General features: G+C 37.5%; 1 protein-coding gene across 1 annotated transcript in view; it reads right to left on the bottom strand.

Annotated features, from left to right (window-relative positions):
- The window catches only part of LOC140243282 (uncharacterized), a 101,778-nt gene that overhangs the window by 30,321 nt on the left and 47,080 nt on the right, over nucleotides 1–24,377 (bottom strand). Inside the window, exons 7-10 of the mRNA XM_072322954.1 lie at nucleotides 23,203–23,351; nucleotides 5,019–5,085; nucleotides 2,292–2,369; nucleotides 751–885 (exon numbers count right to left, since the gene is read on the bottom strand). Of these exons, the coding sequence (XP_072179055.1) occupies nucleotides 751–885; nucleotides 2,292–2,369; nucleotides 5,019–5,085; nucleotides 23,203–23,351 (429 nt within the window). The remainder of the gene's footprint in view (nucleotides 1–750; nucleotides 886–2,291; nucleotides 2,370–5,018; nucleotides 5,086–23,202; nucleotides 23,352–24,377) is intronic.

Raw genomic sequence — 24,377 nt, 5'->3', positions numbered from 1 at the left:
TATCAATAGCAAAGGCACTGAAATAGATAGAAAGTAAATTTAGTACTCTGTCACTCATTACTCTAAACCTGGAATAATTTGAGGTGTGGATTTTTCATTGTGAATCACAGTGTATATTATGATCTATTTAATAACTTACACACCCTCCCCCCAAAACAAACAAACAAACAAACAAACAAACAAACAAACATTCAGGTATTTGAGGAGATAATAAGAGGTGTACCAAAATACTCTCAGCTACAAAAATACAGATAAGTGAAGTTCATTGAAATATTCCCAAGGAGAAGACCTGATTACGTGAATGTTTCTTCTTAAATTACTTTATCACAATGAACATGATTCAGCTCATAGGACATACTTCTGAACTATAAAGTACAATATTGTACTGTACATGATCACACCTTCATTCATAGATTGTCTACTGTCAACAGACCAGATTGGTTTCTCTATCACTATGATGGCTGTTAGTCATGACTACACCTGTAGATAACGGTTGAAATTGTGCCAGTCCCACACAGCCATATTTGACACGTAAATTTGAAGAAGTATTATTACCAATGATATCAGCTCTAATAACAATGCCTTACATCAGAAGAAGCTGAATCAAAGGCATGTAAATCAAATATGAGACACGCCTGTACCAAGATTCTATGCTTTGTGCACGTATTGCATTCACTTGCAGCATCTACAGTTGTAGTTCACAGAAAAAAACATTGGCTTGGCCTGTCAGGAACATTAATGTTGCGATACCTGTTCAACATGGTGGTCGTGTCTGAGTTGCACATTTTCGTAGTTGTGGCCGAAGTCGTCCTTGCTCTCTGGCTTGATACCGAGGGCGTTCTGGAACAAAGTGACCACCGCCCTGTGCACCAACTCGTACTGATTCTAAGAAGTCATACAATATCAAGAAAAGAAAACAACAACAAAGATAAAGAGAGAAAAAAAGACAGAGTGCAAGAATGCTGATAATTTGTTTTCATTTTTGTTGTTGGTGTTTTTAACCACAGGAATAGCAAATATTTTCTGCTCTAATAGCTTTAGTGAATATATCATTTGAATAGGATATAAAAGGCCCTGAGCAATAAAATGAGTTCTGATCTCATGAATATTGCAAAATCTGCATTTTTTTTTTTTTTTTTTTTTTTTTGGGGGGGGGGGCCTTTTTCCCCCCATAAATGTGGCACTTTAATAGCTGCAATGTACTTTATACAGTAGATGACAAGTAGGCCTGCATGAAATCTAGTGGAACCTGTATCTTTGTTATTACTTCTCCATTTATGCACAAAAAGTATCATATGAAATCAGTTCTTTACATAAAAATGAATTATATTGCATTGTACATTCATAACATTCTGTGTACATCAAATACCACATACCACAGTACACATCATTTTACCGACTCATAAACATGCATAAAATTCCCTTTACAAGTATGCACATACAGTATACTTATGGGGTAAATTATTTGTTGTATAGGCCCCTAAGTTTTCTCTCTTTCTCTTCTTTCTTTAAAACAACAACAAAAACAGTATGCATAAAACATATCACAGTTCCAGCAGTAAATATAGGTATGCAAACAAGAATGGGTTCATTTGCACTACACAACAAATGTTCAATCATATATCCAGGAGCACAACTTTCTGGGTTTGTGCAACCCAGGAAACGAGTCTACAAAATGGAGATATCACATTCCCCTTCCACATTGCGAATCAATGGTTCCCCATCTGAATACATGTTTTGTCCTGCCAACATGCCACCACAGATTGTATATTCTTTTTGTCTTTAAATTTGGTCCTTGGAATCATGCTCAGACTACAATGCAACACATTTACAATTCATGACAGAATCACGCACATTTCAGCCTGTGATCAAAATCCAGTAAGGGATTGTAGTCACTACAGCCTAAGTACAATTTATGGTACATGACTTCCCAAAATTAATTTCTTCTTCTTCTCCTTCCTTTTGAAGAAGAAAAATGTAAAATGATTCATATAACATCACTTCCTGTTTCCCATGACGGGACAAATGAAATGATTTCAAATCATTTTGGCTGATCTCTTATTTCAGCACTTACCAATTCTCATAACTACACAAGTTTGTTTCTTTTGGGTTTTTTTTCTAATAGAATTTGTCAAAATTTTCATGATAGATTATCACACTATCATTGCTTCATCTTTGAGATAAAGTTGTCCCATAACTGCCAGCACTCGTTAATATCATGGTATGACAAGTTAGTGTCTAGTATCTGCCATTATCATGGATATAGTGGTAGATTATATCATTTTGTTTACCTTCGTCTGGACAATGGCATGTCTCTGTTTCCTCATATCCAGAATGATGTCATACAGGCTGAAATTCTGGTCGATTCGCTGTAGAAGAAATGAATATGATGTGCATCCATATCATTTACATTGTGCGCACATAAGATATACAAGCATAGATACATCACACTGTATACAAATGTATATCCAGTGTTGTTTTCTCTTCCTGCATAGTGCAATTTTATCATATTTCATTTACTTATATTCCATATTTCCTTGTCAGTTCATGTTTCTCGTTTCCCTTTCACCTGGGAACCAAGGCAACCACAGAATTCTTTCCGCACAAACTCTTCAGAAGTTTCTACCAGTGAAAGAGCATTCTTTGGAAGATGATAAAACTTCATTCCTTTTTTAAGTAGAGCACTTGTTAACACAGTACTCATTGCTGTTCACCTTATAGCCTTGGTAAAGCTTTCTTAAGGAGCAATTTAAGCAACTCTGCAAGCAATGATGTATTTAGCAGTGAGCTTATAAAACTTGCAGCCCACAAGTGATCTGAAATTGATGAGGTCAGTACAGCATTGTTCAGTTGAGGTTTAAAAAAAAATTCCCTCATTTATTCAAATTCATGAAATTCTTCCGTCGAGGTGTTTTTCATTGCAACTGACTGACAAATTTCCCTACATTGACGCCTGTCCGGTGATCAGGAGGTCGTAGGTTCGAATCTTGCTCGAGTATGTACGCCCATGATTTTTTTATCATAGCTACTACTAAAAACACTGATCAATTCAGTGCTTATTTATGTAGGGCAATTTGTCAATCAGTTGCAACCCTCATTTATTCCTTAAAAATGTGGTATCATTGAGCAAGTAAAACAAACATATATAAAACAAGGAAAAGTAGAAATTACGCGGTGCGTAATATATGTCCCCGCCGGAAGTAGCATTTAGTAGCAAAATGTACAATATAGGTAAAAAGATGAAGGTCAAAGGTCAAAATTCTATGTAGAAGTTTTGAAGCCCTCACCTAGTGCCATCACATAAAGCAAACGGAATCGAAATCGGGTTAGAAATGGCGAAGGAGTAGCATTTTGTAGCCAATGTACAATATAGGTAAAAAAATCAAGGTCAAAGGTCAAAGAAGTCAAAGGTCAAAATTCTGTGTAGAAGTTTTGAAGCCCTCACCTAGTGCCATCACTTAAAGCAAACGGAATTGAAATCGGGTTACAAATGGCAAAGGAGTAGCATTTTGTAGCAAAATGTACAATATAGGTCAAAAATCAAGGTCAAAGGTCAAAGAAGTCAAAGGTCAAAATTCTGTGTAGAAGTTTTGAAGCCCTCACCTAGTGCCATCACATAAAGTAAACGGAATCAAAATCGGGTTAGAAATGGCGAAGGAGTAGCATTTTGTAGGCAATGTACAATATAGGTCAAAAATCAAGGTCAAAGGTCAAAGAAGTCAAAGGTCAAAATTCTGTGTAGAAGTTTTGAAGCCCTCACCTAGTGCCATCATATAAAGCAAACGGAATCGAAATCGGGTTAGAAATGGCGAAGGAGTAGCATTTTGAAGCAAAATGTACAATATAGGTCAAAAATCAAGGTCAAAGGTCAAAGAAGTCAAAGGTCAAAATTCTGTGTAGAAGTTTTGAAGCCCTCACCTAGTGCCATCATATAAAGCAAACGGAATCGAAATCGGGTTAGAAATGGCGAAGGAGTAGCATTTTGAAGCAAAATGTACAATATAGGTCAAAGGTCAAGGTCAAAGGTCACAATTGAAATTCTGTATACAAGTTTCAAAGCTCCCATGTAGTGCTATCATATAAAGCAAACAGAATCAAAATCGGGTTAGAAATGGCGAAGGAGTAGCATTTTGAACATTTTGATCACACACGGACGCACACACGGACGGACACACGGACACACGGACACACGGACGGACACACACACGTACGGAGCCCGTTTCATAGTCCCCTGCTCGAACTCGTTCGGCGGGGACAACAAATATTGATGACTTTTTCATTTGGACCAGGGTGAAATTCCTAGTCAAGCATTGATTCTCATTAAATTGTCAAACATGCCATAACCTGAGGCAGGGCCAAGGGTAACAATACATCTCTCTAAATAGAGTCAACTATGGTCACGGATTTGCATTATGACCCTGATGGCAGTCAGTATACAGTATGTCCCCCCCCCCCAAAAAAAAAATAATAATAATAAAAAAAATAAATAAACAAATAAAATTACAACGGTACCATCCACAATGATAGCTTTAAAAATAGTGAATCAATCCAAATACAATTTCAGGGTATGAAACTACAACTCATTGCCCACATCTTACAGAAAACCCAATTTGATTTGCTTCAGTGGTCAAAGAGAAATGAGGAATTTTGTAGAGCATGTCAGAAATCTCCTCCCTCCAAGTTCTGGCTATTGTGTTCACAAATCAATATGCAGTTTCAAGAGCATCCAAGTGCTAAAACTTGGAAAAATCAGACTCATGACATGCTTAAAAACAATCCACATTTCTCTGTGACTGCTTAACCAAACTGAATGGGGTTTTCTTCAAAATAGAGCTAAGATGTTATATCTTAAGACCGTGAAGTAGCATTTAGACGGTTTAATCATATTGGGCGTTATCAATGCGAAAAGTGGATTGTAATTTTTTTTTGGGACATACTCTATACGACAAAAAGGAACATGAGCCAGAGTGTACACCCTGTTGATGTTCAAGAAGTACAAGGACCTCAAACTGTCTCACCTCCCAAGCCAGTGCATTCCTGACGTAGTCAATCACACATATTGTGCCTGTCCTTCCGCAGCCAGCACTGAATACAGGGATAAGGGGCAGAGAAATGAAGAGAAGATAGAGGGAAGGAGAGATGGAGAGAAAGAGAAAGAAAAGGAGAGAGAGGGAGAGAGGGAGGGGAGGGGAAAGCAAAATAATAAACTGTTTCCATCACATGTATGATGTTGTGTATCGACACTTCATACTATAGCCATCAACCACTTCCCGTTGGGGTTTGGTTTACATTTACAACAGTTTCCACTTCAGCAACACTCTAGAGTATAATGGGAAACAGAGGGTAAGGGTCTATCAATATGCATAGACTATGCAGTCCACATGTAATATACATATATGCTCTACTTAAGTAGTAAATGGTAATGTACTGCATGTGTCTAATTAGATTAGTGACCACACACACACACACACAAAAATGAGGATTTTTGAAGTCAATACAGGGTAAAGGAGCTATTAAAGCTAATCCACAAAAATGAAGGGGAAAAAAGAGCAAGCAGGCGTGAATTCACAGAGGTGAAATTTGTCATCATACTCCTGGGGCATGTGAATCTGATTTCTTTCTTTTTTTATTTCTAGCAACGTCGCAAGTAATGTGCAACATACATAACAATAATTTGTAGTAAAAAATAAATAAATCAATCAATCAATATTAAAGTACTTAGGTAAATACCTATAAACAATTTACACCTGTATGATGAAAAATATTGAAAAAAAAACCCCTAAAAATTCACATACTTTCCCAAAATGCGAATGCTGACAAAGGGATGGAAACATTTTGTACCAAAAAATAAAAAGTCTAATATCTGACCCACTGAAGACAAGTCCCACGTATACTTGGGCAGTTATCAGTATAATAAAGTGGCATACATGTACATTTCTTAATACTAAAGACATACATTTTTGATGTACTTTCCCTTTTAAAGGGCATGCCTCATTTAAAACACAAGTACTCTAATATGCTTGCCCCTAAAAGAGGAAAGGCACTTGAAGTGATTATTAAAAGCTATTATTCCACTTTAAGCTCAGGCCTGTAACGAATGACAGATCACATTGCCTTGTTATCTTAATGATAAACACTTGGATAAATATATTTCATGTGAATAAACATTACCATGATTGTACGGAGGAAGTTATTCTACTCAGACAATGTAAGTGGATCTCTATTCTAGAACACTGCACAGGTCCGGCTAAGACTTAAAATAGATGAAGTCTGGTATGATATACTATGATGTCGATGAAACGAACCCATGCCTAAAGTGAATGGTTAATGTCTTGCATTCACTGTTATTCCATATTTGAACATGTGATAGAAGGAAATCTTCAGTATCTTTAATTTTAATCTGTTTAATAGTTTTATTTACATGGCCCTTTCAAAATCCATAGGAAGAGAGGATCTTAGAATCACAGATAGTTTAAATACAATCACCATTTTTTTTATAACAATGCCAGCTAAAAACAAATATTACGATGCGGATCCTGCAATAGGAGTCATTGTTTTCTCAACCTGTTATCAGAGCACATCATAAACTCATATTCCTGCCTTTTTGTCAGATTATTTTTCAATGCTTGTTTTGAATAGCTGCTGCTGAGTACTGTCAGCAAAGTGCATTAGGATGCAACCATGGCGGCCCAGAATTCTCTGTACAACTGTAACAGAATATGGGGACACCAGCTTTCAGTGATCCAACCGATAGAGCCCCAGTCAATCCGCCTCATTACAGCACAATCACATCAAATTACACTGACAAGCCATTATGACTCTGGTGCTTCAAGAGCAGTTGAGGTCACTGACCTACTGCACTGACACAACAATGGGCTAAAATGAAACCAGATCAGGGGAACCCAATACCTGGCAAATTACCGCGATCATTAGTAAACAAACATTTTACCTTAGATATTTATTCTATGTGTTTCTATCTATAAAACAAAATGTACCTATGCAATTCAGTTTTTGTCTGTATGCTAATTGGACATCTGTAATTGTAGCTGCCCATTCTGAACCTGATGTGAAAAATACTTGAGATATCAACCAGAATTACTGGACATACCTCCCAACCATCCCCCCCCCCCCACCCAAAAAAAAAAGGGGGGAAATGTATTCACAATAAAATTAGTTTGATAAATAAGAAATCCACTGCAGTTGAGAAATATAGATTCCTCTATGTGATCCACCTTACACAGAAGTTGGAATAACGCTTTTCGTGAAATTTGTCAATAATATTTTTGTTCAGAACTGCAATTGCATGTATACACAAGTCATGCAATCTTTGCTGAAAGGATAAAATGTTCAATGAGATGTAATAAACTGGAGAACGTTTGTGGAAAATGACTAGATTGAAACAGAAACTATATCAGGAGCTTCTGTAAACGGTGAAATTTTCCTTATTAAGACCTGACGTCATCTCGACTTGATGACTCTGCCACAGTAGACACAGCACGTTCCCAGCACAAACGCATGCATCTCCACATAAGCAATCGTCGCAATCAAATTAAGAACTTGGCGGGGTGGAAAATTGCCCCAAACTATACCGGCATCACTCCCTCTACAAATCCTCCCCCCCATCCCCCAGGCTCATGAAGGAGGAACCTACCCATTCTGCAGAATCTACCGACACAAACTCCACCGCCTGGCAATCAACAGGATCGCAAGCGGGGGGAGGCGCATTGTCGGGCACGCGCCAAATTAGGCAGCCGCGCGGAGTGCAATTACCTCCAGTGATAATGGTCATTGTGTAGCATTAGTCACATTTGCCTTGGGGCAGAATTTGCACTGAAGATATGCTACCATTTGAAAGAAAGGGAGAGCGTTGGTGTAACTGATCTTCTCTGTAGATCAGCCATACTTTTCCATTGCAAAGCTCTCCCCTTGTCTTGAGCGGGGTATACACTGACATCTGATTTACAGTAGTTTACAATTTAAAGGGACTGTACAGTACTGGTTGAGGTGGGGATTCATGTTTTGAATATTCCTAAGTGAGATAATGAAAAGCCTCTTATGAAATATGAAAGAGCGTGTAATTTTAAGAAGAATTCAACGTTTACAGTGTATTTGATGAAAATTGGTTTTCAAATGGCTGAGATATCCAAAAAAGTGCTGATAATAAAAGGCGACATGCCACAACTTTATTAGGATCTCTTTGTTTCACCTTGTTTTTGGATATCTCAGCCATTTCAAAACCGATTTTCATCGAATAAACTTTTGATACCCCTTAGAACTGCATGCTCTTTGACATCTCATAGAGTGATTTCTGAATATCTCGCAAAACGTTAAAAGCTAAATCCTCACCTCGACCAGAACTGTACACACCCTTTAATTCTGTATTTCATCTATTATATCTACATGTACTGTAACTGCCCTACAGGGTGAGATGAGGAAAAGCATTAGCTGTTGGTAAAGGAATATCACAAAAATACCCTTACTCATCCTACATGACTTGTATGATAATGGGGGAAACATAATACTCTTTTAAAGGTCCAGTTTACCTTTGGGAGCAGTCATTTAAAAAATGTTCAAGATATCACACTTGATGCATAGTATTGTATGTGTAGGTCAGTTGAATCACAAAACATCCTACCATATAAAATTTTCGCGATAAAGCTGAAAATATAAGGAGATATCAGTGTTTTTCTAAATGAACTGTAACTGTAGACGGTTTAGTCTGGAAACATTTTCATTATAACTATTGTTCACATTTTGTGTATTTAACAACACTTTACATCGATTATATGGATTCAAATTTTGACAGTAGTTGTTTCTATTCCTATCTCACATTTCAGAACTATTTTAAAGCACTAATGCTGGGTTTTTGTTTCATCTGCAAATGGTAAATTATGCCGTTAATACGTATCACATACAGAATATATAGTCCATACCAGGACAGGGTATTCCGGTATTCAATGAAATAGGGCTATTCATCATAATTATCATTTATCACTCATCTGATTTACCCCTCCAAGAAAATTTCATTCCATTCTTCACCATTCATGGATGCGTATTATTAGCTGCTGGTTGCCGACAATTGTATCAGTAAGTACGAACTACACTAGCTGTACTGATAGGTGCACAAGCTGGTGTTATTCAATGAGAAGTCACATAGTCTAGTGTATACACTTCACATCCAACTGCACACTTTCCAGAGTTTTTGTGCAGTTCTGCAACGTCAGCTGAGAACTGGTTGTTCTGCAAAGCTGATGATATCATTACACATTACAGTTGTACATCACTACACATGCACACTTGGGACAAAAAAAAAAATTATTACATTACACAATTGGATGCTGAAGCAGTACAGTACTCACTATTCTATGGGGGAAAGAGGGCATGATTAACACAGCACATATAGGACACACTCTGAGATAGGAGATGCTATAAATGACCCACGGACATGAAATGTAGACTTCTTCAGTAATGCTATTTGAAGTGTGCGATATACCAGATACGTATCAACTGCTAAAAAATACAGCTCCAACATGATGACATATTTATGTACGAAAAGAAAATGCAAAATTTGTATTGAGATGTCCTTCAAAAAATGCTATTGCATGCACTAAGTTTCTGTTTTTCAAACATTCACCTGTTTAACTTCAATCATGAGTATCAATAAGATCATGACATCACTTTAGCACTTTTCCCACACAACATCTGTCAACATTTTTTATTGTCTGTGAGTCTACCAGTTTTTGAGTTTGCCTCTGCAAGAGTGTCATGTACATGTGGCTGCAACATCTTTTTTTTAAAAATAATTCTTTTTTCCAAGCTCGTTGACTGCACTGCAGCTGATGATGATGGAGCAGATGGATGAACGGCTTCTTGATACTTTAATGATGATAGCTAAGTTTGTGATTCATATCCCTGAACCATTTGTTTTGACATTGCCTAGTTGTAAAAATGTAAATATTTTTGAATGCAATGCACTAACAGATATGAAATGGTATTTATTCAACATCACCTTCTACATGTATTGGATATTCTGTAATGTAAGAGGTGGGCGGGTCCAGTATGATACATTGTATGCAATCAAGATGAAATGACAGAGGGTAGTACAGATTAGCTATTCAATGAATTCTGACTATCTACCACATAATGACATGGGGAGGAATTGGGAACACTGCTCATCTGACATTGGACGTTGATTAGCGCTCATTCACATTGGAGTCAATGGCGTTTGCACGCGTGTGCCACTCTTTGCGCGAGCAACCCCCGTCTCCCAGGTCTCACTATCAGTGATGCATCAAGTCTATTAGGGACTCAGCAGTCTGAATCATCATGGCAAATAGAAGTCAATCTAGCCGTGAATATCAACAGACGGCTCATTCACGTGACCGAAATCATTGTTCATCATCGTCAGGAGTAAAGCAGGAGAGCATTCTGGCTTTGAGCACACACTGGAATTCAATATTAGTTTGTCATTTCTATTTGTGGCATTGACATGATATATAACTTCGGACCAAATTAATAAATGTCTTTGCTATTGCACACTTTTCATTTTGCATGATTAAGGAAAAGAAAAGACAAGGAAACCATACATATGTCACACAGTTGTGTGTATTATGAAGTGAATGTGTCGGTTCACAGGCACCTTCAATCAAATGGTTTTGCAGCTGATTTCATGCACACACATATATGTAGCACCGGTATGGCAAAGGTAGTGGGGCAGTGTAAAACGTAATTTTAGCTAATTTCAGTGTTTATTATTATAGACGCTACGTGCCCACACGCACGAGCTAGCACACATAATCACATGATGCATTCTGTGCCCCCAAAGTAGATCGTTGCGCAAAGAGACATCATTGCCCCGCAACGCCACGTGACATAATCCCACGAACCCTCCTCTGCGACAAAGCCCCTCCCCCCGTCCTCCCCTTTTCACTCTTTCGGTGTTCATTCGCGTCACTCGGGCCCGGTGACTCAACCCATTGTCAGACACCATCCTCCCTACGAGCCCGGCTAAAATTAGCCTCAAACAGAGCTCGAACACCTTCCTGAGTCTCCTTCAAAGTGTGCATGTCGTATATTTAGCACTTCACTTGTACGCAAACAATTGCTCACTTGTCGCTACACATCACATTGTTCACACTGTGATGGAATAATGCATCAAATGAGTTGTTTTCTCACTGGACACACCAGTTCATCGGTGTACCTAGTCTCAGTCTTCCTACGCCTTGTATCAAGAAACACAAACCGATCATATTCACATGGAGTAATAACCAGGGCTAGCAAAGTTTGGCCCCATACTCACATGCTTCTCAAAGGGGAGGCAACATACAACAGAAATCTGAATGCATCGTTATTATAAAGGCGTGCAAGCATTTTTTCACTCACGGAATCGACGGAAAAATGCTTGTGTTTTGTAGTGCTAACGCTTGCATTGGTTTTTATCTTGCGAGAATTATATTACATCCCTCAATGACATGGTCAGTCATCAGTCTTACACAAATTATTTTGAGCAATGATGATACTATTGTCACTACAAGTTCAGACTTGAATGGCTGATGCATATTTGTGCATATATATATGCAACACAGAGAACACTGCCTGTGCATAACAGGGTAACATTTTGCTACAGAATACGTAGTACTTTATACTTTCATAGACAGTGGGTAATCAGGAAAATACAGATGTAGCAATGTTTTGTATGCACACTCTCCTACAGTTTGCTGCCACCTACAGTAAGATCAGTGGATGAGAAACTTCATAAATCCAGTTACTTTCACAAGGATGCTCGGAGAGTCAGTGTGCATCAGGAAACTAAAATCACGCAGTGAAAGAGCCAATTTTCTTGTACTCAATCAGTACATCAAGGGTGACACGAAAACCCCCTGAATACGCACCATGTGACCTGGAAAAACACATATCGCATTATAACCATGATTACAGCAGAGCTTATTTCTATCAGCAGAATGCAGAGTAGGTTTGCTCGTTTCACTGGAAATTCTCATAGTCCCATTAATTAACTTGTAAGTTGTCACTTCAAATCACAGCACCATGCATGTGACTTCACAGCCTGTTACTTTTTATTGGAATGATGCTTTTTCCTGTAGGATTTTGAAGTCTCTGGAAAAAAGAAGAAGAAAAATTGCAGTTTCCTTCCAGGAAAGACTTTCAGCAAGTTGGAAGTGATATATTGCTAATTCTGTCAAATAAGGAAGTGTCTAGAAAGGAATTGCTATATGCATGTCACATGCATATCAGAGTTGTTACATACCAGTGTACACTTTTGGTTTAATAGAAACATTGTAAAAGTATTCTAAGAGTTGTAATTTCATGGATATCTTCTTGTCAATACATGTACTTCTCCTTTCTTGTTTTCAACTATTTCATGCAACAGTATGATAACTACTGGTACTGTATACATGTATATTACAGATATTTTTTGTGTATGTATAAGTAGGATTTTGGTTGTTGCTGGTTTTCTGCTATACATTTACTGATCTATTATCATCTTTTTTAGCTTTGGATGAACCTTTGCATTGTGAGTTCTAGCGCAGAAGATCTGTAATCACAAGTTTTGGTTGGCTATGGCATGTGGTTGAATGACAAACCATCCATGTTATCAGTGTATAGCTGTCAATACAGACAAACACGTCCCAAAATGTGAGAACTAATTTCGCGCATAATGCTCATGAATAGTTAACAGAGGGTAACAATCTTGTGTGAAGGCAGCCATAATTTCTTAATCTAGGACTTCATTTGCAGAATCACAATCTTTCATCGCTAAATCCGCAATTAGTGCTCAACGGTACAAAAATATTAGCCATTGACGCAAAGATAATCTGAGACAATTTACCAAGATACGAGGGGGGGGGGGGGGAGGGGAGTATTCTACTTCAGAGCTATTTCCCAAAAGGGGGGGGGGGGGGTATCCTGGTTAATTGGGGGTATTAACGCGTGCAAGGACCTGCACAATGCTCGAGTCAAGACGGCAGAGCAGGATGGTGCTAACATTTAGGGATCGCCTTGCCTCGTACCCGATGGGTCAAACTATTAATAGAAATGGGGGGTATGACACAAGCATCATGGAGGGAACAGATAGGTCCCTTTTCAAGCGAAAGACAATTTCATTATATTTGACGCGAGTGTCATAATCCATTGCCGATGGAAATGCGGATGGACAAGGGGAAGATGCTCTGAAATTAGTAGTCCTGTTCTACAAGCCCCCCTCAATTTCCACAAAATGTCATCTGTCGATGGGTCTAGCCACGTGGATAAAATGCATCCAAATTAAGTTTCTATTATGGCATTGAGAAAGGAACTTAGTCCACAAATTTCTCTCATTTTCTTTTATTTCCTCAGACCTCTTCTGATCAAAAGTTGGTCGAGGGAAATTAACTTTCCAATGCAATTGTTGCATTTAATGTTGATTGCCAATTGCAATATAATTCCAGAGTATCTGAAATTTGAATTTCAGAAAAAGAGGAATACACAAAATTAAGGCTCTAACTGTTTTCAACGCTTTTCAACAAGGTTCATGATTTTATGAAAATCATATCCAAAATAGACGTCATGGATATGCTCAGATTCTGTAGGCACCCACTGTGTGAGCACAAGGACATCTGCACTCGTGCAACCGAGTCAATTTGCTTTCAACATGCGCGTACCGTTATCAGCGTGGTTGTCAGCTCTGGACATAGTGGGCTGTTGTTATCAAAATAATCATTTATATACAGTTTGACTGACAGGTCTAAGATGCTGTGTCTTTATATCTCAACAAAGTGTTTTTATTTCACAACAGTGTATCAAGAACACTCAATTACCTACAATACTGAAGAATCCAGATACAATTTCATACATATACGCATGTCCCCAAAATTCAGGATTTGACAGCTGTGTTTTTAATTTGTCTGGCCAGACGAGAGGACTCTTCGTTATGACGCGTGGGCAAAGACCATTCAGCCCACCCCCTTTTTCAGAGATATAAATTGTAATAAAATAAACAAGAAGTTGCATTTACTTCTTTACAGCTGTTCTTTTGCATCATATGAATTTTCCCACATGGGCCTAATGATCTGAGTTCAAGCATAGTGTTTAACTCTCTGCATGCCACATTACTGTAAAACGAGGAATATTCATGTGCATTTTAATTCTGCGAATTTCGCGAGAGCCAAGACTCGCGCAATTAAAATGCACATGAATATTCTTGTCTACACTATATGCATTGAATGTTAGAGGCAACTCGCAAAAATTTCATGCCGCGAAAAAGGCCATCGGCTCCAATTCGCGAAAATTTCATGCCGCAAAAATATTGTCTTTTACAGTATTATCTACTCACAGGATTGTGTGTAAACCTTGAGCTTTTCTGACTCAGTGGCGCAGAAATGTTTAACCCATTGAGGATGGACTGATTTTGCTACAACACGCATTTCCCATAGACACTTGCCCAAGTACACTCGGGACTCGTCCTCAATGGGTTAATGTCTGTGATGAGCTTCCTTATTTTCTCTGAAGTTCTCAAACAATTACACATATTTCTGTAATATCTAGACAATTATTATACTCATAGATATCCTACACTTTTATTTTGTTTATTTTTCTTTTTCTTGTAAAGCTTATTTGAATATATTTGGCATGGCTGAGGATTAGTCAAATCGGCCGAAGGTCCCGAGCGGTCTTTATGCTTTCTTCGCTGTAGGTTGGAATCCTGCTGAAAACTTCATTCACGATATATCTCATGAGGTCATTGCCTGACACAACCAGAAGCGGTCAAAATTCTGCATAATGAAGCAAAGACGAGGATCTGGCTACAACTGACAGCACCTCAATGTCTTGAAAGTCAGTATACGTCATTCCCAATGAACTTGGCATAAGTTACTATTGCTGGACGTTTCTGGAAATGCAATGAGCCACACCCTTCTCCTATATCCTACTCCCTCCACTTTGTTTTGTTCTGTTTTTTTTTTTACTAGAAAAAGGTAATCTGGAAAAAAGATTCATCACAGACTCCTCCTCCTTCCCCTCCCTCCTCCATAATGTATGTCCCTTGCTGAGCAATGCTTTTATTGCATGGTAGTTTTGAAATAAATAGTCAAAAATGAAGAATACTCTTTTGCTCCAAGCCTCAACAAGTCTGACAATGATTAATACATGTATGTGATGTGCCTTTCACAATTGCCATAAAGGTGTTGGAGCACTTTGTGTGTCAAGCTACTGAAAAACAGAAATATGTGTCACAGGTCTCAAGTACCATATGAGATTGCATGATGGTGTACAAACTGTGAAAGAGCCCCCTTGAGCTACAAAAGCATTTAAACTAAATGATTGCACACATACATAGATGAAATAAATCTCGCTCAAGAAATTGCAGCATGTTCCTATGAGAGAGAGAGTCAAAAAGGTTGTGCAAAACGCTCTGTTTTCTCCCAAATTTGGCAACAATTTCGTTAGGAATGCAGCTGAGGCTCCTAAAGGTCATTCCACGCCAAAATGTTAAAATATCCGCGGCAGGATATCGGGAATTTCCCAAAGAATGTCACGTACAATTATCAGCTAATCAAAGCCAAACCGGTCGGCTGTGGAAATCTGGGATCGCACTGCTGCCGCGGAACCTTTCTCCATCGAACCTGGGTCTCCCTCCGATACTCGGCTCTGATAACGCGAGAAATGCGCAGCGTACTCGCGGAGGAAGAGGTGGAAACAATTTGGATGCACTTGAAAATGCCAAGGGACAAAAGGAAATCTCTCGCTCGTGGCGACAGACAAGAACCGCATTGAGATAATGAATGCTCAGGGAAATCATTCAGCTATCTCAAGAGATGAAACTACAGTGGATCATACATGTATGCATACATTTAAATGGACAGATTGCCCCTGTGCAAGATTAGAGTTTGTCAACACTATTGGGGTGGGATGAATTGGGCTGTGGAAACAAAGAAAGATTACGTAGCACAAGAAATCTCTTCAAACAGATTTCTTTGCCCCTCCTCTTCATCCTCTACCTTCTTTGATTCCCCCTTTTATTTTTACTGTTAAACTCTGATTCGGACCAAAGGTTCAATGTTTCAAAGGAAGTTTGTCTCGGCTTTATAGCATAAAGTGTAATGACAGGTTGTTCCTTACAATCATGTTCTACATCAAGAAATTACAGAGCACTTCAGAGGACAGCTACATGTATGTTTTGAGCACTAATCCTCATGACTTACATAATGTAAACAAAAGTTTTAAAAAAGGTTTGTTTGTGTGTGTTCGTTTTTATTCTTTTTTTTGTTTGACGTATGTGTGCTGTTTGAATTCATGAATTCTTTGTTATCATAGCTACTACTAAAACACAAATTAATTTGGTGCTTATTTACGTCGATATAGGGTGATTTAAAATCAATCAGTTGTGTGTATTGCATTTTGTTCTTGTTTGTTCTCTTTTTTTTTTCTTTTTTTTTTTGGGGGGGGATGTGAGGTTATATGGACATGAAAGAACAGTAAAAGCAATGAGAAACCCAGAGAGCACTCTACTAGAAAGATATCTTTCCAGTAGTGCTAAATGCATAGGTTGGTGTTACTAAACACATAATTTAAACATCCCATAAATTGTTACATCATTTATTCACAATTAGAGATAATTATGAAAACCTAATCAGTACTCGGATATATCTTTGCACTAGAGGTAAGAAAAAAAAAATGGAAACAGAAGCCACTGTTTAGGGGAAGTGTCAAGCTATCAACAAGAATTCTGATGGTTGATGATATCACCTTTTGGAATTGGAGAGGTGTATCTGGAGCGTGGAAATCCACCTGTGGTCATGAATGGTGGTTTACAATCCCTTGTGGTCATACGAGCTTACACTCAGGATCACTCCAGGTAATGAAATAACCAGGGACATAAACCTGATTAACTGCTGTGCAGAAACTCAACCTCATTTATCCTAATATCAGTCAATCATGATAACACTTCCCCTGAAAAATAGTCGTGATTAAAGATCATTATAGCCCTTTTTACACTTGTGTTTCTTAACCCCGTACTTTCTCTGACCCAGGACTATCGTTAGTCCCGTACCAATTTTTTCAGCTTTTTACACTCGCCAATTAGTCCCGTACTAAGCTCTCATTTTGTCCGGGGCTAAGGAGAAAATTGGCCTTTTTACACTCATATTTCTTAGTCCGGTACTTTCCAAACCACATGAATATTTATGATTACGCTGTGCACTGTACACGTACACGCACGCACTGGCAGCACTTGATTTCCTCGTTTCTGATTGGTCAGTGGGGGTCGGACTTCGTCTCCGTCGCTTAGCCCTGGATTATTTTTTCGTTCTGTTTACACTCGCTTGCTTGGCACCGCAATTGCGGGGTTAGCACCGCAACTGCGGTGCTAACCCTGCTATTTTGCAGGGCCAGATAGTACGGGACTATCGGTGGGGCTAGCCCACTTTGGCAAAAACAAGTTAGTGTAAACAGAAAGTGGGCTAAGGAAAGTCCGGTACCAACGGTGGGGCTAAAGCTCCCCCTTAGCCCCACCGTTGGTAAGTGTAAAAAGCCCTTATGGGTGTATGTGTATTATTTGCATTTGTTTTTTCTCTCTGTCTTCAAAGTATTGTAAATCGAATTTTTTCAGCATAGAGCAAAAGATATGATTCTTTTCCCCTACTAAATGTTTGTTGTTGGTTTTTTTTTTTGTCTTGGCTATTGTAGGCAACATTCCAATATTCAGTCTTCTTTTTCTATAAATTTATGGCCATAGATTTCTGAGTAGATCTTGAGTATCAATTATCTTTTTCAAAATATGTGTTGTAACATAGACTTTGTATCACTCCTGTCTCTTCATCAAAAGATAAAAAGATTTGAAAACTCACATTAGCGAAAAAAAAAAGGTCCTAAATGCATCCAGCTACTGTAAGATTGAAAGAACATAAAAAAGAGGGGAAAAAAGACCAAAAAAAAACCTTGATTGCACACACAGTGACTGACAAGTGTCATTGTGACAAGCTCTGTAATGAGATAAGATTTGGAAACATGGTTACAGAAATGCTTGAAAATAAAGATTACAAAAATTATGACAATGATAATAGTAATAACGATGATGAAAATAATGATGATGATTATTTATCATAATCAACAGTGTTATCTTTATTATCACTATCTTAAAGGTACAGTAAAACATTTTCTCCTGGTATTAACAAAAAATGGTGATTATCTGGCATCCTACAACATAAAATACATATTTACACTGTACTTTAAAGATGATAAACAAATATACAAAAACTGCATCAAAAATTCCCTACGAGGCTGCTGGTTTGGCCGTACTGATGGATGCTTATTGCATTTCCTCTATTCTAGGGTTTGTCAGAACTCTTTTGAGACCTGCCTTCTGGATTTCCACATAATTCCATCTGAAAATAGTATTTCGTGTGAGAATAGTGTGGGTGAATTCCACCTCAGCTCAGTTACACACAAAAAGCATCTAAAAGAGAGCATAAGGAATAATCACCCCTACAATAGCACAAATTTTATTTCACCACTATTCAACTGTTATTTTTCATCACTCTTCTTCTTAGTCTTTTGATCACAGCGTATTCTTATGATCCTCATGATTGTCATTATCATTATTCACAATCCTTTATATCATTGTTATAATCATTACTTTAATCCTTATCATAATTCTATTATCAATCTTATCACATCATTATTATTAATTGTCAGTATTCTTACTTTATTTGTTATTGTTATTTCTTCAAATGCTACAGAGTGTATTAAAGCAAGGTGTCTTCAGGTTGCACAGAAATAATACATTACAATGTAATACTTCATATCATACAAATATTGTATGCCTGTTTCCAGATATCTCACAGACTGCAAACAACGTTCCTCAAGCTTTGCTGCAAACTATAAAGTCTGTAAATAAAACATGAAACTCCCAATGGTGATACCAATTAAAGTAAGAGTATGAATGCTTCATAGAAATATCATACATCAAGCACACAGTTTGTCAGCAAAGTAAATACAAACTGACATTGAGCCCTTCCTCCTCAAACATGTTTCAGATATCAAGCTATTCAGGCAACAAATGTGCAGCCATGACAGAGCTTCACTCCACTGGAAAATGCCTAGGATCTCAACTGGTAAGACACAAAATTCAAAATATGACTATTAACCCTTTGAGGACGGGCTAATTCTGCTGCAACATGCATTTCCCATAGACCCTTGCCCAAGTACACTCAGGACTTGTCCTCAATATCATTGTGATCCAATTTAACCCTATGCATGTTTTAATTGAATGTCAATTGGCATACACACACACACACACATAAAATAACTTGTAGTGTTGTACAAATTGTCCAAAGTCCCTGGCACACAGTTGGTTAAGATGCACAATATAATGCACTGTACACTAGTGTACCTTCACTAGCAGCATCATGATCATCATCATCATACACATTTCTATTACCGTACTCAATTACCCAGGTGATTGCTGTTTTGAAGGGCCCCATGTGCCCATTTTTGCTTGACACATACCATATGATTGACTGAAAATAAGTGTCATTACAAGTAAGGCCTCTTCCACTAGCTTATGAAAAATATATAAGTATGCTCACTCTATCAAAACAAAGAGATCTCAAAATGGCCGGGTATCACACCCACATAGTGATATACGTAACATGTGCTTTAAATGGAGAGTTACAGTACATTATGTTTCAGTTTAATTTTGCTTCTCAAAGTCAAAACCAGCAAAGATTGCCAAGTGTGACATGCTTCCTTAATAAAACCATGTGCAATGAATTTATCTCCTTGTCTACGAAAACAGGATCTCTACATGATGTACAGATCTGATAAATGCAGGGAAAATCCCCTTGATGTGAGTGGACAGTATACTGTAAAAGTGGATATTTTCATGTCAGTCATTTTTTTCACACTTGGTTGGGTAAGGCTAATTTCATGTGTTTAACAATTCCACAAAGTATGATAAAGGGCATTAATTCCTGCAAAAACCAGAAATTTTCATGTGCATTTTAATTTCACAAATTTTGCGAGAGCCAATATTTGCAAAATCAAAATGAACGTGAAAGTTCCTGTCTACACTATATGCACTGAATGCGAGTGGCAATTTGCAAAAATTTCGTACCGCGAAATTTGCTAAATTTTTATGCCACGAAAATATCTTGCTTTACAGTACTGGAACATACAGGTATGGCATGCAAAAATATTTGCATGCTTTGATTTTTGTGTTAGCTTCTGGTTGCGTGAAATGTATGAACATTTCCACAATGCAAACATTTCTGATTTTACAGTAATTACGATAAAAGTGGATATTTTTGCACGAGTAATTTACTGCTCTGGACTGGGTATGAAGATGAATTTCATGTGTCTATAATTATGTGAAATCAAGACATTTAATAGTGGTATATTATATTCCCAAACAAGCTAAAAATCTGCATGCCTTTATTTTCACATTATTTTCTGGCAATGCAAAATCTCTGGCACACAGTGAAAACTCCTAATTTTACAGTAATTCAAAGAATTATGCAGAGAGGGGAATAGTACTGTAGACATCTGTACCTGATTGGTATAATGTACATGTACATTGTATAATATATCTACACAAACTCCAGTAGCTCACCAGTTGGCATTCGATATAGAATCAAATACTTAGTATTCCAGAGCAATTCTACAACCACTTCCTTATATTTTGTACCACACAAACATGTTGGCCCTTTGCAATGCCTGTACTGAATTAAACTGAATTATGATGTATTTGTGTGTCTATGTATGTATACATGTGTGTGCATGTGTGCATGTGTGTGTGTGTGTGTGTGTGTGTGCACTAAAGGCATACCAGGTGTGTTTACACATATGCTGTAAAGTACACATTCATGGCCGCATTAGCTTGTGCCTCAAGAGATTTTATTGTACATTAGTACGTTGTATTCTTGGATTATTTCCAGAGGACAATGTGTCTACTGTCCATTCCTCTCAATATTGCAGAATTTCCAACTTAGTTCAGCATCACTCCCCATAAGGCAGTTGTGGAATCCGATCGGGAGAACACAGGATTACTTCTTGCTGATAGCCAACAGCCATCTACCCGTGAAATGGCCAAAGCAGGCACAGTCTTTAGCCGGCCAATAATATTCAATTCAGATGCTTCTGCTGCACAGTAGGAATGGGTTGTCTATTCCCACAATAACATGGTTTGTTGCATTCACTGGAAAAAAAAAAATCTACAAAAAAAAAAAAAAATCTACAAAAAAACACCAACCCCTGCGCATACACTTTACATGACAGGCTGACGGTACATGGTATGTGAAAGAAATAAAAGTCTGAATAACAGGTTCACAGGGTAACTATGAACAATTATATTCCATGAATATGTCTAGTGTCATAAAGAAGTGCATGGTTTCACATGATAATGCCCACCTTTATCATTTATGGAAAGAGACATACTATGATTAATATCTCCTCATGATACACATAACACACAGGTACTTCTTTTGGGATATGTATAAGAGGAAGACATGGTCTGAAGACAAACTACCAGTATATACACATTGGTGACACACTGGTTTAATACAGAACATAATTCACAATCAGCATAATGATATTCAAATTTTCACCCGAATATCTAACTATTAAAAAAAAAATGGAGGCACACATTCTGCTTAAACTTGTAGAAAGATATGTATATAATGAAATAAGCGAAAGCAAAAAAAAAAAAAAAAAAAAAAAAAGAAGATAAAAATAAAAAATACCAAAATACTAACTAAGTACTGCAAGTGATTCTCCTGACCAGACTGGACATTGGGCAAATTTGGGCAGATTTGGGCAGAATGGCAAATTTTGTGTGTACTGAATATTCACAGGAATCATCGACTAGCATAATATTTTGGTTTGTATATCAAAGAAGAGGTTATGACATATAATCGATCACTCTTGGCAAAATCACTCCTAGGCCTTGGGGAGAACTTTGTATCACTAGTACAAATCTCTAATCTTTTACCGACAGTGTGGCATCGTTAGCGTACCACGATGAAAGCTTACAACACCTTGGTGTAAGTCACAGTGCACAAGTTTACAGACATAGACCAAAAGCCAACATGAGTTAAAAAAAAAAAAAAAAAATAGCCACAAAAAGAGCTTTGGGGGACCTCTCTCGCAAGAGAGCTGGTACTTGGAAAAGCGGAAGATCAACATGAGTAGATGGGGGACATCGCCACGGCGACACACTGTGCCACGACACTGGGGGGATGGGAGACACACATCTCAGCCATCCATCTAAATTTAACTCATCTCAGAATTGGGTTTCACGCCAAGCTTCCTATGGGAGGAAACTGCAGACGCTATTGGAGCGTACTCCGCTTTCTCTCCCACAAAAAAAATATAATAATAAAGAAATGAAAATAAAGAAATAAAGAAAGAAGAGAAACACAAATGTAACCTAGAAGTGACAAGTTTACAACCCCAAACAACCCCCATTCTCTCCCCTCACATCCCCATCTCATCACATAATCCCTCTAGCTTGACTCACTGCTAGAACTCTGCTAAAGCGGTAACATGTGCTTTTGTTTTTGTTTTTCACAAACTAAGGTAACATAATGGATGTCATTGCATTGTTATCAAAATACATCAGTACTTTAACACAACTTTAACACAACTAGACATTGCAATATTTCTGGGTGCTTTTATATCAATCATATCTATAACATTGGCCTGGTTGTGAGTAATACACCATTCTTCAAAGTAAGTACTTTTATACCATGGAATGTGCATCAAATTCAGATGCAGGGTGTAGCACCATGGCTTTCGTGTTTCCTATTGCAGAACCAAAAGAGAGTACACATTGACCTGCCTGTTACCCTCCTCGCCCTAACCCCCCCCCCCAAAAAAAAAAAAAAAGGTGACTGAATTTATAACAATCACTTTAACATGACAATGATGGACCCCCCCCCCCAAAAAAAAAAAAAAAAAAATAAGTGGATGAACAGAAAAGAAAATTCATGAAATGATGAATGAATAAAAACACAAACAGTAATTAACAAAATAGATAAATAATTGTATACACTCATATATGAATGTCGTCTTAAAACTGTACCTGGGCCCTGTTTTATGAAGGTTTATAATTGATTATATAGTTGATTTCTATGGTTAAATGGCAGCCTGTGTGGTAAGGAAATTTACGATCGATTATATCTGTTGATAAAATGACAATGTTGAATGACTTACCTGCAGTGTACGACAATTGGTGGTTCCTCCTCCGGCTGATACTCCCTGACTAACTTGATCATCTCCAGAATGGGTCCCACTGACGTGGGCACTCCGTGATCGGGCCACGCCGTGTAGTGGAACTGGTTGAAGATCTTCTCCTCTTTGTCCTTGTCATGCAGAGAAAAAAAAAAAAAGAAACAAAAATACAAAGATTATTGCTAATAAAATTATATATGTCTGAGGCTGCCAACATTACAGACATCAAAATCAGGGGGATTCTGAAAACAATCAGATACAGTACTAGCTATAATTTATATTAATAACAATGATGATAATGTTAATAATAATAGTAATAATAATAATATTAATAATAGTAATAATAATAATAATAACAATAATAATAATAATAATAATAATAATAATAATAATAATAATAATAATAATAATAATAATACTAATAATAATAATAATGACTTATTAAAAATAACAAATGACATATATAGTGCCAAATCCACTCTGAAGAGAGCTCAAGGCTCATACATACTATTTGTGTTTTACATGCATCTAAATTTACAAAAATTACATCAAAAGAAGAACCTCCAGTGTTCTCTAGTAGGAAAGTGAAGAAATGTTTAATAATAATTAAGGGAGCCTCAAACAGAATCAGAGACTTGGCATCTCCATCTGTGACCTCTTACTGAAAAACCTTGAGAAATAAGCCAAGAAAAATACAGAATATAATGATTTGGCAGTTTGTGAAACATATCGATACGGTGCTTTGAATTGCCCTATTGTGTTTGGATGCCTAATCCCCCCTATGCCTGACTGTAACGAACTTTCAAAGCCTATTTTCTCAAAACTGACTTTATGTGGTGACCAGCTTTTTACAGTTTCTGTAGAATGGAGTTTGGAAATGAAGTGGATTGTCCATCATTCAAAGCACCGAGTGTATCTGCAAACTATTAGGTGCTGTGATCATGGAATGACTGTTTCATAGTCATGTAATCAGATTTTTCCTACTGGAGAGTCATATCCATGAAATCCAATACTGAGAGTATTGGACTGGATTCTCAATATCTAAAACTCTTCTTTCAATGGATAGATAATTGTAAATCTGTACAAATTAAATAACACAATTGTAATTGATGTCTATTATGTCATCCACCTCAAGTGGGCTTGGTACAACAGGAATA

This window comes from Diadema setosum, chromosome 2, assembly GCF_964275005.1.
Source record: "Diadema setosum chromosome 2, eeDiaSeto1, whole genome shotgun sequence".
NCBI lineage: Eukaryota > Metazoa > Echinodermata > Echinoidea > Diadematoida > Diadematidae > Diadema > Diadema setosum.
The sequence above is the reverse complement of the archived record's forward strand: the minus strand, read 5'-3'. Positions and strand labels throughout refer to the sequence as shown.